The following is a 19,111-nucleotide window of genomic DNA, read 5'->3' on the forward strand; positions in this document are numbered from 1 at the left end:
CACAATCCTTGGCCCCCGGCCCGGCCCGCACGCACATTCCACGCCACAGGTGAGGAAATGGACTCGCCGGCTCCCTGCGGGGCTCCTCTAACCCCGTCACGTGCACCTTCTGCTCATTTTTCTTTGTAGCGTTAATGGTGATACAAGACATAATGTAATTATGAATGGGGTTGCAATGATGAGTAACACAGCAATTCTATACAGAAATGTTATAAAATGTAGAAACACCCTAAAATATAAAGAGGATAAATAAATCCTGTGCTTCTGGCAAAGAAGGCAAACCAGATGTGGGATTGGAGTCATGTGGGAAAGCCAGTCACGATTTTGGCAACTGAAGTTATTTTACACATTTTCGGTTGGAAATCTACAGAACCTGGAGATAGATTTTTCTTCATTATCAATTTCTAGAAACCTATCACATGTCAAAGAATTTCCCAACAACAGGGACAGAACATGACTCAAGTGTGCTTTTCCAGACAGGCCCAGGTGACTGAGTGAGAAATTCAGTGTCACAACTTAATGAGAGAAAGAAAAGGAGGACCCAGAAAGTGGGGTTTGAGGGGCTCCATGAGTCTGCGCTCCCAAAGAAGGAGGTGGACAGTCATTCTTGTGATACTTTCAAAGAAACCGTGAAAGAAGGGACTGGTCAGACTGCCGGGTTCACTTCCTTGCTCTGCCACTTGCCGAGTGTCCTTAGGCGGTCACCCTCTCTCTCTGCAGCTCAACTTCCTGCCCTAGGAAACTGGTACGATGATGGAACCTCCCTCATAGAGATAATGTGTGTAAGGTACTGAGCCTCGTGCCTGGAACCTAATTATCCCGAATTGTTACCCCATCATTCTGTGCTGTGATGTCTTGTATCAACTGACATCTGAGATGTGGAACAAGTTATACCAAGTTGGTGGTCTTGATCACTTTGCTGAATCTAATCATTTTCAGTAAGCCTATAGTTCTTTCCCATTTGTAGAAAAACAATGGCCTTCAAGGAAAAAGGAAATTACTTTGCTTAAGAACTCATATTTCACGGATGTGTACTGACTGCCTGGTGCCACCAAACCAGTTCCCCTAGTGAAAATAACCCTGTTAGCATCAGCATGTTTTGTTCATCATTTCCCTCTCCCGCCGCGGGTCTGCTGCCTGAAAGTACAGGCTGCACCCCTGGGGACCGCGCCCCCTGCAAAGGACCACTTGAGGAAGTTAAAGTTATCTCCATTGCCGGGGATTCCCCCACACCCTTCAACCTGCACACCGTTCAGACTTGCAGCTTGTGGTCTGGGGACCACTGTGAATTCCTGCCATAAATGGCGTTTCCCCTTCTCTGTGCCTCCAGTTTGTTGTGAGCCTTATGTCAGCATGGTGGCCGTGGGGGTATCGTTCAAGCTATACGTGCCCACGCACATGCGCACATCCCTAAAAGGGAGAAGGGCAGCAGCTTCCCTTAGCTTTGACTTAGTTTCTCTTAACTCCAGAGGTCAGGGAAACTAAAGTTGAAAGGAAGAAACTTGGCAGCCAAGCTGAATTCACCAGTTTGGGGAAGTAAACCCAGAGAACCCTTGGCAACTTAGGGTGCCGAGGACACTGGGGTTGCCTGGCCAGGTCGTTCAGCAGTCTGCTCCTTACCCACAGCCCCACCCCCCGCTCAGAGCCTCCAGGGGCAGCAAACGTGTGACATCAGCATTCCATTCCCTCCCACGCCTGCAAATATCCTGATTCTATCATGATCACTCTACTTCCCAAAGGGGTGCTTGAGATGAGGCCGGAGGAAAGCATAGCCATAAATCTCCACGCTCTGGGCAAGGTGATAATTAAAAGCATTCTCCACAATGATGTGATCTCTGATGCCAAAATGGAGGCAGCTGGGACGGTGGAGAATCATAGAATTCCTGGGCACGGGCCCCAGCTCTGCCTCTGGCCAGGTGGCTTCCGGTTGTCAAGTCACTTCTTTGTCTGCAAAATGGGAATAGGGATTATCCCAGTGTTGTGGAATAGAGGGAAGTAGTGTGTGTTCGTGTACGTAACATTGAACTCATCAGGTGCACTTAAGCACTCTGGGGTTTTCAAGGCACCTGGAGGTCTCTGTCTACTGTCTCACTGTATTCTCTTTACTCCTGTACTTACTTACACTCTGTTCCTTTTGTCACTAATGAAACAAAGGGAGCTTGAACTCTAACAGCTGAGCTACATTTGCCGTCCAGAAGAAAAGCAGTTCACGGTCGGGATTGAGGGACCTTAATGAGGGTCTCTGCCTGAGCAGGGACCGAGGCCCCATCACTAGCCTGGTCCTGTTTCATGCCGCAGGCTGTGAGCTGCCTCTCCTCCACTTTGTGAATTAGGGTTTGGGGCGGCTCCTCTAAGAATAACTCTGACCAGATGAATTACAGCATTTTTAAAGAGCATTTACCTCTCTCCTCTATTCCCCTTGGGAAGGAGGGTGGGGGATAAAGTCAGCAGTTGGGGGTCTTAACAACTGGGCCAAAGAGCATTCACCAGAGCAGTGTCTTCCATGATGGAAAGGATGCAGAACCACATCCCAAGATACCAGGTGGAGATTTTCTAATGCAAACGTGCCCACGAAAGAGCACAGACCATTTACAGGGTCAGAGAATTTTACAGTTGCAAGCAAAACAGCAAATGCCTAATGGATCTTTTTTTCCCCTCAAACTTTGGGGTATATAGGGATCATCTGGGAGAACAGACTGCTGGGTTTCACCCCTCAGTGGGGTGGGGACGGGGAGTCTGCTGCTTTTTTTTTTTTTTTTTTTTTAAGTGAACCAGGTAATTCTGATGCACAAAGACACATATAAAACAATGCCCTGGGGATTTCTCCAGAGAGCCAGTCCCATTTCCTGATTTAATTTTCTCATCCTCACTTGAGGATACTTTTTCATTGCTTTTAGAGAGAAAGGAAGGGGGTGAGACAGAAAAAGAGGGAGAGTGAATGGGAAAGAGAAAGAGAAACATCGATTGGCTGCCTTCTCATATGCACAGCAAACAGAGATCAAACCCACAACCTGGGCATGTACCCTGACATGGAATCGAACCTATGGCCTTTCGATCCATGGAACGATGCTCTAACACACTGAGCCACACTGGCCAGGACCCATGTCCTAATTTTGTATCACAGACCCAGATCATCTCTTAGGGTAGGCCAGCCTACATTTTTTAAAAGAGTTTAAACAAAATTTCCTTGGAAATTTCATGAACTCCCATATATCTTTCACATAGATTGTTAACACTTTGCTACATTTGTTTTATCCCATGTCATTATTATCAATGCATTTTTATAATATTTATTATATTATCTTCACTGAACCATTTGACTGTCAGTTGTAGACACCATGATCCTTCATCCCCAAATACTTTAGCATCTGTCTCCAAAGAACAAGAACTTTTCTTGCATAACCACAACACAGTGATCTCCCCCAGGAAACTTACATTAATATAATGCTGTTACCTAACTTGCCAGCCATATTCAGACTTTTCCAGGTGGCCAAATAATGTCCTTCTGGCAATTTTGCTTTCTTTTTTTTGGATCTAGAATCCAGTCTAGGATTAGACAGTGCATTGAGTTGAAATGTCTTTTTGCATTAGTGATATTTTAAGCCACTGATGTTTTCACAGAAATGTTTTTCTTCAGGAACAGATTTCCTGATAAGCAGAATTTCTTTTTCCCTTCTGTCCCTGTTACTTGCAAAGAGCCAGTGATCCAGGGCCAGCCTGAAGCAAAAGCAGATGTGCCTGGGCCCAGCCGTGCGTCAGCCAAGGCCTCTCGGGTCCGGGGCCTGCCTGGTGCTGATTTCCCAAAGACAGACCCCACGACTGTTAGTGTGTGCCTTTGCCCTTCAGTCAAGCAGGCTGTCACCTTCTTACTCACTGTGCAGACCAGTTCCTTGGCTATGTAAAGCTATCAACTATTACTTCATGATAGTTTAAAACCGATAAAGGATATGCCACTTTTTCCCCGGTCCCAGCTTTCTCTGAAGGCCGTGGCCTGACTGCACACATCTGAATGTGATTCTTTTCCCAGCAGTCAACACAATAAACCGACTGAAATCAGAATAAGTACTTCTTTTGCTGCAGACAAAAGAAAAAAAGTCACTTGAAAAAATATCCAGTGGTCCACACACAAGATGATGACCACATCAGAATCTAGCTGCCTCAGATTCTGCAATGGGAGTAGAAGAGCAAAGCTCATCCCATGACAGCTGATGGGCACAACTGGAGGGATTCAGTTACACGCCATGAGCAGGCAGAACACACTGTTGTGAAGGAAAGTCTGCTTCATGTAAGCATCTTCCTGGCTTACATTGAACGAAGCCTAAATTCAGAAAGAAAATGCTGCAGCTTGAATCCCTTAAATGGTTGGGTTTTGGTTTTCTTTGTCTTATTTTGTTAGTATTTACTTAAGGATAGGATGTGTTTTCTCTAGCAAGCGAATTTATTTTTAATTAAAAGAGTTCTTTTCAAAGGGTCAGGAGACCTAGCTGCAGGTCACCGTTCAGGATATTTTCCCCCTGAAATAGAAGATAGCAGGAGGAAAGCTGTGTTATTACTGGAGAAAGGATTCAGAGCCTTGGCCTCCTGGGGAATGTTGGAAGCTGAGCCAGGTGGAGAGGAAATTGCTTCCTTCTATGCAGACACCCTGTTGCAAGTCTATTGTGGTTTTCCCAGCTATCTTCGAAGATGGTCCTGTCACGGCAAACGCAGCAGAGAAGTCCCATACAGTCTTCATTATTGAACCTTTGGTCAATAAATGAGATGGATTCTAGACTGACCATTTTCTTTTCTTTTTAAAAAAAACATTTTATTTATTTTTAGAGAGAGGGGAAGGGAGGGAGAAAGAAAGGGGGAGAAACATCAATGTGTGGTTTTCTCTCACACACCCCCTACTGGGGACCTGGCCTGCAAACCAGGCATGTGCCTTGACTGGGAATCGAACCTGTGACCCTTTGGTTTGCAGGCTGGCACTTAATCCACTGAGCCACACTAGCGAGGGCAAGATTGACCATTTTCCTGTAGGGTGAGCATCTTCATGCTGATTTTGGACATTTGCTACATGCTACCTCTCTAGGGTGTCCATACATCTGGGTTTGCCCAGAACGGTCCTGGTTTATCTGTCAGCCCAGCATAATTATTAAAATATCCTAGTTTCACTTTCAGAAGTGTCCTGGTTGGATGATAAATTTTATAACCTTTCTAAGACTCTGGGAAAGTTAAAGTATTTTCTCCCCCCACAAAAGCCAACCCAGTTGTTTCAGTGGTTTGTGCCGGCGCATACCAGTCTCTATCCCTACATTAGCTAACTCTGTCTCCACCTTCTGCTGGGGAAGAGCAATCCAGCCCTGACTCTTGCCTTCCAAAGGTCCTGACTGCCCCACCTTTACGTGTCTTCTTCACATTTCTTACCTTCCTCAGTAACAAGTTTTATGGAGACTTGGATCAGTCTAGGTGTGTTGTGTAAGTAAAGGCTCTGAGCTGCATTCACCTCTAGCCAAGAGACATTGGAAATGAAATTTTCCACTTTACCAAAGTGAAGGAGACTCATTCTTTATCAGGCCAGATGCCTTCCTCAGTGGGCAGATGATATTGAGGCAGTTATTATGTGGTTTTATGCCTCAGATCCTTTATTTGTAAATCTGAAAGAAAACTAATAGCTTTGAAGTATTTTGAGAATCTCAAAGCTCTGAAGATTATAAATAACAAAAGATTTTTTTTCTCATCTAAAATGGCAGCACAAAGACTGCGGTTACTTGCTTAATAGATAGCGTGTGGTCCCTGGGCCCTTTGCAGCTGATGGGTTTTTCCAGTGCTCTATTTATAGAGCTAGGTCAGAAATATCACTTCCGTTGGAACTTGACCTACAGACCATTGTCAGTTTTAGAGGCCCAAGGAAGTAGAGTGCACACTAAATACAGCTGGCTCACAGGTTCAGTTAGTGAACCGCAAGCCCCCAAGGAAATTAATTTTGCCGGAGGATGGATGTCTGAGCCTATGCAATACCTTTGTCCTATGGCCTCTCTGAGCATGAAGTCATCTTGAATGCTTCTTCTAAAATTAGCCTAATGCCAGCAGTCTTTCTCCCTCTTTTATACCCCATCCACCCTCTCTAACACTGGTTGCTGAAATTCTACCTTTCTGCATTGAGTAGAACAAGAGCTAATGATCCACTCATGGAGGCAGTCTAGGATATAAGGGAAATTTAGGACAGAGCAGCTCTAAATGTTCCCTACTTCATCTTTCCTTTGGGGCTAACCGAGATTCTCAGTCACTTCCCCAATTCAGATGCATGACCCAACAAAAAACATATGCAGAAGCCCAGCAATTCCATGGCCCTGGTTCTAAACAGGGGAACTGAATTTAATGGATGGTAATTCCCTTCTGATCTCCGCTCTCTTACTCAGATCCCATCTTTAAGCTTTGTCGTTATGAAGTTGTGTTTGCTAGGTCTTGGCCACTGGCCAACAAATGTTCACCTATCACAAGGTTTTAGTAGGTAGGACAGACTAAGAAACAGCCTCATCTGGAGAGAAATCTCCCAGAAAAAGAACTACACATCTGTACTCTTCAGGCTTAAATGGGTGCTAGTTCAGTCACAGCCATTCAAAGACAGCACATGGAATAAAGCAGCAATTTCCAACTGGTATGCCACAAAAATTTTTTAAACATGTAATACCTGACTGTTTAGTCAGGGCCACTGACCCCTTTTCCCTTAGGCTATCAAATTAAAAAGCGACAATGGCCAATGCAACAATAGCCAATCAGTGTAAATGCCCTGTCTTGAACCATAAATACGTAAGCCATATTACAGAGTTGCACCTTATTGGTCATGTTGCATAATATAGTTGCATCTGACTGGTTAATTCTTGGTAACAAAAATTCTTATATACAAGTGTAGGCATTTGTATGATTTTTTTTAAAGTCACTTTGGAGCAAAAATGGTAGGTAATTAGTATTATGTGTTTTGTAAATCAATTAAAATTACACTTATTTTTCTCAAATCGGCAAAAAATATATATTTTGGTGTGCCACAGAAGTTTACTCATTAGTTTATGTGTGCCATGAGATGAAAAGGGTTGAAAATCACTGGCGTAGAGCATTCTTAAACTTCCTGGAAAAAGGGAGGTCCAGAATGAGGAACTAATTTCTTGTCATCAAAATACCATAGATTCAAAGTTCTTAGCACAGACAGGAACTTTCGAGATCTTTTTGAAGAACCGTTTCTTGTCATGGACCTGGAGGCCCAGAGAGGCGAAAATACTGGTCATTACCAGGGCCTGCTCTGATGTTCCCTGACCACTCTCCTCCTTCCTGGTCTCTCTAAAAGCCCACATCCAGGTCAGAAACAGAACTCCAAGGTCCTGCTTCCTAGCCAGCAGCTGACCACCACTGTCGTGTGCCGTATAGAACATGCTTTAGAATGTGAAAACAAGAGATAAGAAAAGAGAATGTCAGTTCCAATGGTAACTTACCATCTTCCTTTTTAGTCTTTTATTGTCTCTCTTTCTTTTAAAAGAAATATTTGTCTTTCTTTTAAATTTCCTCTTTCTACTCTCATTCAGTTGCCTTTCATCTGAAGGGACAGGAGGGACCAAATGTCCAGAATATCCAGCCCTCTTTTAAGCCCTGAACTTTTCCTTCCCTCATGTTCCTAATTCTGGGAGTCACTGCTCTATTTACGCTTTAATTTATTTTAACATGGAAAAGCCTACTCTTTTAAAGTTGACCCCTTTGCTGCACAGCAGGCACTTTTATGTTACGTACTGGAGATTCAGTTTGACCTCGAAGAATTGCTTAGCCACAGGAGTCATAAATTGAAATGTTTTCAGAGGAGAAGCTTCCTCATTGAAGGCTGTCCAACGGGCCCCTTCTAGATACTGACACAGGTTGGTACCAGAGGCCCATTACCTTTTTGGAAATCAAGGCTGCATAGCAACCTGATTATCCTCCTCCACTCTGATTGCACAAGACTGCACACCCTGTGTGTGCACAGCAGAGAGAAAGCCCCTTCCCTTGTGAGAAATCTGTCTTCGTCACCTACTCCCACTCCAAAGGAGTGGGGGATTGGATCCTAAAGATAGTGTGGAGTTACGGAAGAGAGTCCGGAATCCAAATCCTGTTGTTTTAACCACTTCATTACAGAACTTTACTAGCTTGCCTCATTATTAACAGAATAAATAATGTAGAAGATGATTAAACTCCTTCTCTTCCCAGATTGTATCTGTAGTGTGTGATCGTCATTGTTTGTGTCATTTATACACATCGAGTATCTTCATCTAAGGGTCACCAGGAACCTTTGGTTGCCTGGAGGCAAGAGTTATTATTCACATTTTACAGATGGGTAAGCAAACCCAGAAACGGAACATGCTTTGACTTACCTAAAAGAGCCGCTGGGGGATGAATGTTCCCACAGTCTTTAGAGAGACCTGACTTCACAGTGAGTCAGTGAGATTTCTCTAGGTCGTTTATTCAGATACTTCTGCAGGCTCGACCCTGAGACATGAAAAATCCCCAATAACGAAAATATTTTTAAAACTCATCTAATTTATTTGATTTTTAAAATTTGTGTTAAAATCAACCTAATTTCAGCACAATGAAGTCATATTGCCTTGGCGTGTCTCAATATCACAGTCATCAAAAAGGAGAGAGGGAGCAAGTGCCCCAATTTCTAGAACTTCCGCTTAAAATGAGCATAGACAAGAGTCACTTATCTATTTCCTGACCAATTAGGTCATTGGGCAGGAAATCACCTTTTCTGAAAAGCCAGTAAGCAAATTCCTTCTACCTTAAATTTCCCATAAACAGCACTAATGATCATGTATACCAGCCCTCCCATAGGAATGCTGCAAAGTCAAAGACAACTGTTTGCCAGTTGGAAAAAAGTTTCAAGTATATAGTGACTGACAGCTTCCTCACTTCCCTTCTCCCAATTCTTACTCAAGCGATTCTGCCACCTGTCAGCACCCTTCATTTGTTTCCCATATTTGAGACCCTATTAAGTGAGATAACTTTTTAATCCCAATCAGGTTGTTAAACCTTCCACCAGAGAGGGTCAGCTTTAGGCCGTGTGATTTGCGTGCATCCAGCTGCCGGGCCAGGTGAGCAAGATGGAATACCTTGCCCAGCCAGGGCATGCACGTCTTTCTGGAAACCCCTTGCCCTGGGTTATCACTGCACATCAGAAGAGGAAGCTGAGTGTGCCGAGCCTAAGTGGCGGCAGAGTTGAGGGATAAGATGCTCACAACACACCCCATTAGTGTCTTCCCCAAGATGGCCCTTTGGTCTCTTCAGGCCCTTCCTGGGCCCCCCCCCCCCCCGACCAGCAGAGTAGCAGGCTATTTGACAAATGAGCCTGGGGAACGCTCACTGGAGAAGAGGTTAAGCTCCTATCAGCCTGGTCTCCATCACTGACTCTGTTGTTACCCAACCATGTGACCTTGGGGTAGATACTTAATCTCCTGCAGACTTAGTCCGTCAATAGGGATGATAGTACCTATCTCACAGAGTGGTTGTGAAGTTGTAAAAAGATGGGGCTAAGATATGCAGCTCAAACAAGATATAAAGGGCTCCCCCTATAAAGGGCTTACCTAGTGCTCAGCATATAATACTTTAAAAATATTGTCTTTCCTTATCATTCACATTCAAGGCCTTGCTGCTTTTGCTCTTGTAGGTGACTTAATGTCTGTAAGCACTCCTGATAATTTATCTCCTCAAGCTTGCTCACTCAGGGTTTCCACGGGGGACTTTTCTGTGGTCATTGGCCCCCATGACCCTTAGTTGGGATCTGAATTTACCTGTCCAGACAACAGCAAAGTGTATGGTATTTTTAAACACTGTTTAGGAACATGGAATTCTTTAAATAGTGGCTACAAGCCTAATGTGGCTCTGATTTCTGAAAACATCTTCTAGTCCTGGGGCACTCTTACAGTTTTATTACTAAGAAAAAGTTTTGAATGCTTAGCTAATTAGCATGTTCTAATGATTCACAGGTAGCTTTTCCCGGGCAAACTCTAAGTGAGCCTTAGAGTTTGCCTTGCTTCATCCTGTCACTTAGCAGGCATCTAAGGAACAAGCTTCTGGAGTCTGCTTGAAAAATGCAAACCTATTAACTTTAGCTTCAGTAAGATAGAATTAAGGATGTAGATCTGCTGCTAAAATAAGTACATAATACGGTTCCATGTTCAGTAAGAATAACTTATGTACAACTATTTTTTTAACCAGTATTTATTAAGCAGCCTCTGTGTCTCAGACCTCGTGCGAAGTGTTTCAGGCATACTAGCACAAATCTGATGTGGACTCGGCTCTTTTGAAATATATATTAGGGGTGATAAGAAAAGCATACAAGTTATAGACCATAAAATAGGCAAAGGCAGTAAAATGAGTAACATTATGGGGGTTTGAGGTGGAAAACTTAGTTCTGTGATGATCAGGGAAGTAGCACGAAGGAGTAATCTTGAGGACAACCTGTGGACATAGAGGCCTTCCAGGTGTGGAGGGGCTGTGCAGAAGAAGAGGTGAATTGGAGCAAAATCCATGTGAGGTGGGACAGGGTGGAAAGGCAGCTTGGGCATCGGCTGAAGAGCCTTGAATGCCAGTCCTAGGAGTTTAGAACCACTTGAAGGCACTCGGGGGCCACTGAAAGCTTCTGAGCATGCTGATCACCCATAAATGGCATGGTAGTGTGCTTAGGGGGGTTAACCGGGCAGTAGGGCAGAGGATGGGCTTCCGGTAGGGAAAGACTGACAGTGGCGTGGAGCTCATCCCCAGGTGAGAGCCCATGTGGGTCTGATCAAAGGTTGGGGTAGGAAAGATGGAGGGTAGGGAAGGGACGCAGGTGAGATTTTATAAATAAGCCAGTAGGACTTTACCATTTATTGGAAGTAAGGAGCATGGGAGAAGGAGAAGTTTAAAAATAGACGCGAGGTTTCAAACCAGACTGAACGGAAGGTCTAAAACAGGCACAAGAAGAGTAAGTGTCTATGGGAAGATGAGAGCTTTATTGGAAGATAGTGGATTTATGGTGCTAAAATTCATTACATCAGGCTTACAGTTCTTGTGGTTCAAACCGGCAGACAGGTGCTGAGGCAAGTCAGAGGCCAAGACAAAGGCTTCGAGCTCGTCCACAGAGTGCAGACATGGCAAGCTTGGTGGGAAGGAGTCGTACCTGACTCATAAGCATGCTTATTTGCGTGTTTTTTTAAATTAAATAATTAAACCAACATTTAAAAATCAGGAGACTGTACTTAAAATATTGATTTCTGGCATCTGTTTTAAGAAGCAAAAGATGTGGCTAACTGTGAACCAATTTTTTCACATAACAGCCATTGTTAGCTGAACAGGGGATTCCCCCTTGAGATCTTAGATGAATTCTCTTAATTCATCACAATCTCCACTACTCCCCATTCTCCCCAACACTTCAGAGTAAACAGACGGAGATTAGTGGTTGCCTGGGACTGGGGGCAGGAACGAAGGGCCAGAGGCTCACCATTGAGGGGTGTAGGGCTCCCTTTTGGGGAGATAAATGGTCTAAAGTTGATTGTGGTGATGGTTGAACAATTCTGCACACAGTAAAAACCACTGAACTTTAAATGGGTAGACTGTATGATGTGGGAATTATCTCAATAGCACTGCTTTATAAAAATGTACAAAGGGGAAATCGTCAGTTGCTTGTGCCCTCCCACTATTGGTGTTCTCATAGCAGAAAACGTTTCTCTCTTAATGTGTCTCTGTCAAGCAAGCAAAAGTGAAAATAGACCGAGATTTTTTAAAGAAAAATGGAAGAGTGTGTTTCTCTTTTGTGATGGTAGAGACTTTCTACATGTTAAAAATGTAAACACCTGGTGTCTGTATTGACTTATTTCCTAGCCACTGAAGGCACAAAATTTAGAAAAAATTTTGATCGTGGCCAGCTCATGAAGTCCACCCACTAAGAAGAGAGGGGGAAGAAAAATAGAAGGGAAAGCAATCAATGTGGTAGAAGAAAAAGCAGAGAAGGCCGGACTATTGGATGTCAAAGAAGGGGGAGGCTTTATCAACTGCTGACAAGGGGTCAGGGAGGTTGAGAACAGAGAAGTCAGGAAATTAAGAGGAGACTATCCAATGAGAAAGCTTAGAGCGATGGGGCCAGAGCAGGACACAGGCTCAGATGACCAAGTATTGTCCAGCACTTAGTAATTTATCCTCAGGCACAAAGGATGGTACACCTCCCTAAATCTAGGATTCCTCCCAGGGCCCAGCCAAAAGTGGGCACCCAAGTTCGGAGGAAACCAAGATAAGGTAGCAAAGGCTGTCTACTAAATGGTGGGCCCTGTCCGCCTGCCTCTAAGAAGGAAGAAGAGGCAAGCAGAAACAGTTTCCTCCTGGCGATGTCAAAAGGCATCAGTGTAGCTCTGGAGGTGTGTGGTGGTAGCCGAGCACTGCTTGGGGGGAACTAGAAACTCAGATGTTTGCTTCAGATCCTCCCCTTTTAGGAAAGTCTTAGATGGTAAAAGAATGTTTCTCTCAGGATAAGGATGTCTAATACTGAGATAAGAAGTGGTGAGACCTTCCAGATTCCTCTTCCGGGTACCTGGGGGGGGGGGGGGGGGACGTGGGTGTAGGGTTTGCAAGGGCAAAGAAATTTTATATGCATATGCCACCATTTCTATATTGATAAGGAAAACTGAGTTCAGATTCTTATCAAGCCAAAAAGAAGTGTCACAGACTAGTTCATAACCGGCTTTTATTCTATGTAGTACCACTTTGCCTTTCTGCCGTGGATGTTGAGTGGCTTGACTTATTATGAGCAATGGTTCCAAACTGCCTCGCAGTGTGACCTCTTACTGATACAGACCTGTCCCCTTTAAGCCCAGCAGCAGTCACTTTCCCTGAGACTGAAGGAAACTCATGCTGCCTTTTATTTTCCGTCTTACATTCCTTCGCCCCTCTCCTTCCTAATCCGTCAGCTTCTGTGGTAACGAACTGAGCCTCCGGGTGTTTGCTAAGCCATGAGCAATGACTGGACTGTGGTGTATGCAAAACACCATCACAAGAGGGCATCCATATTCACAGTTATTCCTGCTCATTGCAGGCCCTTCTGGACCCAGCTGTGTGACAGCTGCACTAGGGAACACCTGGAGCCACAGTGTGAATACTCGGCTGATTTTCCAGCTCCTTGGTTCAGAGAGGAGACAGGTGAGTGCTTTGACAAAGTTCTGTGACTGTGAGGCCACGTTGTCTGTCCTGGTCCAACACTGACAGAAAGTAGGGGCAGGGACACCCAGAATCCCTGTCCGCTCCAACAGCCGTTGAATGAGGCGGGGAGACAGGGCACACAGAGGGAAAACTGAGGAGAGACCCGGAGAGGGAGCATTGCCTCCTGATATTTGGCCCGTAGCCTATAAATGACCAAGGTATATTGGTCTAGGGATCTCAGATTCTCTGTGTGTAAAGGGCGAATGATCACCCTGCTTGCTGAGCACTAGATAATTCATGTACAAATCGCATGGTGCTTTTTTTTTTTTAGATGAGTGTGCTTTAAAAACCTGAGCCCAGACAGACCTTGCCAAGTGAATAAACTCTTCCCCAGATCCCAGCTGGGTACTTTGGCATGAACTCATAAGCCAGCAAGTAGTTCAAAGTAGTGGATGATGCTAGAGACCTCCAAAAGGATGATGACTTTCTCAGAGCTTCTCATTTATGGTTTCTCTCTTGGCCTCAAATGAGAATTTCCCCCTTTCACCCAGAAGGGTTAATTTCTACCCCTTTCTTCATCTTCCCTCCACATCCAAAGAAAGGACTGCCGCAGTCTGACCTCTTTGCTAAGATGTCTCCTAACTAGGAAATTTGTTTTTCCCGATGTCCCACTTTAGCTTTACCCTCTTCATGGACCAGGTTCCATCCCAACCTCCCCTGCAAACAGAAGGAGAAGGAAGGCAGGGTGCTGATTCCGATTTGTCAGATGGGGCAGAATACAGAACCCAGATTTGCCTATTTTGCTAGACACATAACAAATCCAAGCTATGAATTAAGGAGGCATGAACTGTTATGCTGGTGGTCCTTCCAGCAGAGGTGGAGGGAAGGGAGTTGTTGCCCTTCACCTGCGTTAGGTAAATTGGCTCATTTTCAAGGAGTCAGGAATCATCGAAAACAGACATGAGCCTTTGCCTGTTCCAGACATAACTTTCCAAGTGCCCTTGGTTACAGACCAGAGGATTCTTCTTGGTTTGCTCGGGACTGTGTAAATAACATTCCAGCTCGATGATGGACTCACCGTGTTCTGAGAAGATGGAGCTGCTTGTTTTCGTTTAGGAGAACATTCTTGAGTTTTCAGGCCCTGGCGTGCTCATTACCTACTTCTCTTTTCAGTGGAATACATCCGGAAATACCGCAGGACCTAATGACCTTCAGTTTGTACCCTGGGTTGTAAATTTTGTTAAATAAACCATGCTTGCAGCTACCAGGCACATGGTTAAGGATGGTCAAGCACAGCTCCCCGAACTCTTCCTTGAGGAAGCATCCTTGTGCATCCGCGCTGATCCAGTCATTTTCAGGGACCCTTAACCACCCTCCCTGAAAACTCGTAGTTTTTCTCTGCTTAGACTTTACATGACACACACTAACTTTGTGATTCAGTCTGTTATGTGTGGTATCATGGACTCCAGGATCCCATAACCCAGTTTTACTAATTCTGGTTAACTTTTATTAGTAAATAAAGAAGTGAGCGCCATATTTTTCTTTTTCATTTGTTTTAATAAATTAACCAATGATTTCTACATTGTTAGTGTCAACAGGAAGTGGCTGGTAGGGCAAATGCTATTAGTTTTTGTCTCTTTGGTGACTGGAACATTTTGGTGACTATTGGTTCTTGGATCACAAGGTCAAATGCAGGCCACTGGTCACGGGAACCCGGAGCAAAGCGTGGATGGATCAGTGACTGTCCATCAGCTCATGTCCTATTGGGTGGGTCAGCGGTGTTATCTTAGTCTGTAAAGGACAACTTGTTACTATTGTTACTAATCAATCAACAGCAGAGTTAAATGCTTTTGAATCATGCTTCGAATAATAATGAGGAATCCAAGTAAAGTACGACGACCAGCGTCAAAATGGCCGACTCAGGCAAAAGAACGCCTGTTTCGTTAATCTACAGAAATGTGCCTGCCTTTTGGGACTAGTTGTTAAATTTGTGGCCTGAAGACTAGGACAAAGTTTGATGTAGAAAGCACATCTCTCCCGATGGCCTGGTCTCGCCTGACCAGAGGGTGTGCTCAAGGATTCATTGAGCCTTTCCTGTGGCCTTACTTCATGACAAAGTAGAAAAGCCAAATGAAGATAAACCTTTTGTGCGATATGTGCTTTTAAAGTAATTGCTCCAAACAATATGTCTTTCTAACACCACTTAGGAGAATGTGCCTAGATCATGCCATAGGCAGACTATGGAGCACCAGCTACCAGGGGGAGGTACCAGGTATGGATAGCTTTTGTTTGCTGCTTCTTTTTTTCTCTCTCAATGCTCAAGCAGCGGCTACCACACCAAGAGATGAAGGTTATGGAACAAAGGTTATGTTTCACCGTGTTTCTATGGCATTGAGCCCACAATATGAGGCTTAGTCAATATCACAGGGCTGGAAGAGGGGCAGATCAAGGGGAGCAGATCTAACAGCTGATTAACCCAGGGGATGAATCGTATAGTCCAAAGGAAGGAGCCCTCCCTGGCTGGTTATTTTCTTTACACCCCGGAAACATTATAAAATTATATAACCAAGAAAGAAACCTCCTTATCAGGGAGCAAGCCAAGTTAATTCTCTTGTTTATTCTGCTTCAGTGTTTGCAAAAACTCTCTTAAGAAGCTGGGAAGCATTTTCTTTTGGACTAATTTAGCTTTTTTTCCATTTGACTTTTATTTACTCTTTTCCTCCTCTGCTTCAATCCTGACCCACCCTTTTTGCAACATTTTTATTCTTACCAAAGACATGTCCTTAGAGTTGAATTAAAACAGCCACTACGAGGGATTTTTGTTTTTGTTTTTTTAGTGGCTTGGTTTTGTTAAATAACAAAGTATGATTTGGTTCGCCGTGTGCATGGTGTGGGGATGCAAAGAAGTAGAAGCCAGTGTCTGCCTTCAGGTTTCTTCCGGTCTAGTACGAGAGATGATCAGGGTGCACGATCACACACATGCATGTAGACAGGCACACTCACGGGTGCTCAAAATGCAGTGCAGCAGTGAAAGGACAAACTGATACCGGCCGACTGTCACGTGATTGGTTACCTGATGGGTGTGGTTAAAACAGCAACTGCTTTGAATCCTGAGGAAGGTCAACCCCTCAGAGGCACACCAGTAGGTCTTTTCAGAAGAAGGTGGGACTTGAGGATCACTTTAAATCAGTGTTTCTGAAGCCCAGGTGCCCTTCAGACCCCTCGCAGGAATGTTTACAAAACACCAACACCAGGGCCCCACCTGGGAAAATCAAATCAAAACTTCTGCTCGCAAGGCCAGGTGTCAGTGTATATTTTATGGGTAAAGCTGCTCCGAGTGGTTTTACTATGCAGCCCAGTGTGGAAGCCCCTGTCTGAAATAGGTCAACTTCGGTTACTAAGAAAGGAAGGGGACGATGTTAGGGTGAGGATGAACAGCAAAAAATGAAAAACAGGAGGGCAGATCGCATGTTTAGAAGACATGGGCTGGCTTTTGCCTTGCAGCAAGAGCATAGGGTGTGTGCACCCATTCGCTTGACAAACTCTTTATTTAATCACCTCTTCTCTGCTAGTTACTGTGTAAGATGCTCATAAGAGGTTCAAAATCTGAGTAAGTCGGTGCCCTGTCATTGTTCACAATCATCTTGGAGAAATAGATAACCATGTACGTAGTAGGTGCTGTATGAGCCTCGTGAGTCGAGCGCAGCTGGAGGCGGTGGCGGGCCTCATGGCACAGGGCGGTCCTGCGGTGAAGAATGAGGCAGCGGTGCCCAGACCAGGAGGCGGGGCCTTCCCTGGGGAACTTCTCATGGAACTAGGTGTCTTGTAACGCGGGACTGGGAAAACCAGAGTGCGAGGGTGGTTATACCGGAAAGAATGGTGAGAAAACTTGATGAAGCATTCATACTATTTCTCAAAAAACCTCTTGAAGTTCATTCCTACGAACCACATATGGGATTATATAAATTTTTAAGTGCGCTAGAAGGAGTAAATTAATCCCAAATAAGCTTCACACTCCCTTGATGAAATAAATATTATGACTCTTATTTCAACAAATTGGAAAGAGGTGACTTTTTCATCCAGGAGGTTTATTTAAATGGGCTTTATAACAATATTTTCATCTTCCTCTTAGAAGGCACCCTGACGTTATAGGGAAGAGACTAATAAGAGACGAAAATTGTTGATGGGGCCAATAGTATTACTCAAGCTCCTGATCCTTATTTGAATTCTTAGGCTTTTCTCAAAGTCCCACGGTGTTCCGAATCTTGGGAGTATTAAGTGTTTCCTTTCCGGTGATGTAATTCTTCTTTCAGTGTCCGTTTTGTATTTTAAAAGATAAACACCATCACTCTGGAGACTTCCTGATACCCCAGCCTCAAGCAGCCCCGCATCCCCGGTCACGCCCACAGTGGCACCCAGCACTGTCTCTGTTCTGCATGTGTGGGGACCACAGTGATGGGCCCCCTTGTGTACTCTGACTGGTCATATCTGTGTACCCCCAGGGGCACAGTCAGTGCTGGACACGTGCACGTTCAATACACTAATTTTGAAAGAGGGAGAAAGAAAGAAGGATACAAACTCCTTGTATTCACACATGAACCCAGTCTTGAGGAAGGACATACGCTTATTTAGAATCACTCTTCCCATTAACAGCCGAATTGTGCAGTTTAGTAGTTCTGTTAACATATTAATAATTGTCAGTTTAAAGAGTTAGCATCAAACTTGATAATAACAAGCAGATGCTTATATAGAAGCACTATAAAAGTACTGAATACAGGACTACCGTTTGGTAGAGCCAGCCGGCTGGGGGCCATGGGAGAGCAGGAACTGGGCTTCCCTTTAAATCCCAGTTGGGATTCCTTTGTATAAGCAAGCCAAGCCCTAAACATGGAGCTGGACAGAATGAGGGACGGATTCTTCAGCTGCTTGCAGGGAAGGGGCAGCATGGAGGCTTTGGCTGAGGGGAAAGATAAACAATCTTTAATGTCATCTTCCACAAGTCTTAAGTTCTCCCCTCTGGTTCGAAAGGCTTAATGAGTAACTTTAAGGGAAAAAAATATGATAAATTTTCTCTCCCAGATAAGCAAAGGGTAGATTTGGGACCAGAGGACCAGAATGGCACACCTGGCTTTTACTGATGTGGCTCACTTGACTGGGTGTCGCCGTGTGAAGTAAAGGGTCACTGGCTCAATTCCCAGTCAGGGCACAGGCCTGGGCTGCAGGTTCGGTCTCTGGTCAAACATTATCAATTGTTTGCTTATAGGAGAGGCAAACAATCGATGTTTCTCACATACATTGATTTTTTTCTCTCCCTCTCTTTCTCCCTCCCTTCTTCTCTCTCTAAAAATAAATTTAAAAATCTGAAAAAAAAATGAATGTCAGGCATATATTCATATTCACCCAAAGAATGACACTGGAGATGATGTTTTACCTGATGTAAGTCATCATTGTACATATCTCTACTCCCAGGTTCCTCCAAGGAGGAATTTAGGCTTCACTGTCCTCGTTTAAAAACGAGCTTTCTCCTTTTGTAAAATAGTTCCAGGTCACACCATGTTTGTCCTCTTGTTTTCTACCCCAGCTCATCTGCTGTTTTAGGCAAGGAGATGTGTGTGTGTGTGTGTGTGTGTGTGTGTGTGTGTGTGTGTCTGGATCCAGCCAGAGGAGAAGTTTGGCTGTGCTGCAGGGGTGGGGGAAATTATTTTTTAAGCATAAGTATCTGCAGAAATAGCAAAGGGAACAGAGAATCCCAGCCAAGTACATCGCCTTGGGTATAAATGTTTACTCCCTTTCCGGAGCGGCCCAAGTGGGAAAGCCAGCCCCTGCCCACACTCTTCCCTCAGAAGTGCTCTACCAGGTATGGCACAGATGGGGACAGTGTATAAAGGGGGAACCCAGGAGGGTGACTCTTAAAAAAGATTCTTTGTTTAGGTAAGTGTAT

General features: G+C 44.4%; 1 protein-coding gene across 4 annotated transcripts in view; it reads left to right on the forward strand.

Annotated features, from left to right (window-relative positions):
• RAD51B (RAD51 paralog B) overlaps nt 1-19,111 on the forward strand; it is a 512,857-nt gene that overhangs the window by 453,819 nt on the left and 39,927 nt on the right. For 3 of the 4 annotated variants that reach the window (XM_037125885.2, XM_037125882.2, XM_037125884.2), the window contains one exon: nt 13,067-13,170. The exons of the other annotated variant lie outside the window; for it this stretch is intronic. In XM_037125885.2, coding sequence (XP_036981780.1) covers nt 13,067-13,170 — 104 coding nt within the window. The remainder of the gene's footprint in view (nt 1-13,066; nt 13,171-19,111) is intronic. 4 annotated transcript variants of the gene reach the window in all.

The sequence above is a fragment of the Artibeus jamaicensis genome, unplaced genomic scaffold, assembly GCF_021234435.1.
Source record: "Artibeus jamaicensis isolate MK-2021 breed Jamaican fruit bat unplaced genomic scaffold, CSHL_Jam_final contig_851, whole genome shotgun sequence".
In the NCBI taxonomy this organism is placed as follows: Eukaryota; Metazoa; Chordata; class Mammalia; order Chiroptera; family Phyllostomidae; genus Artibeus; species Artibeus jamaicensis.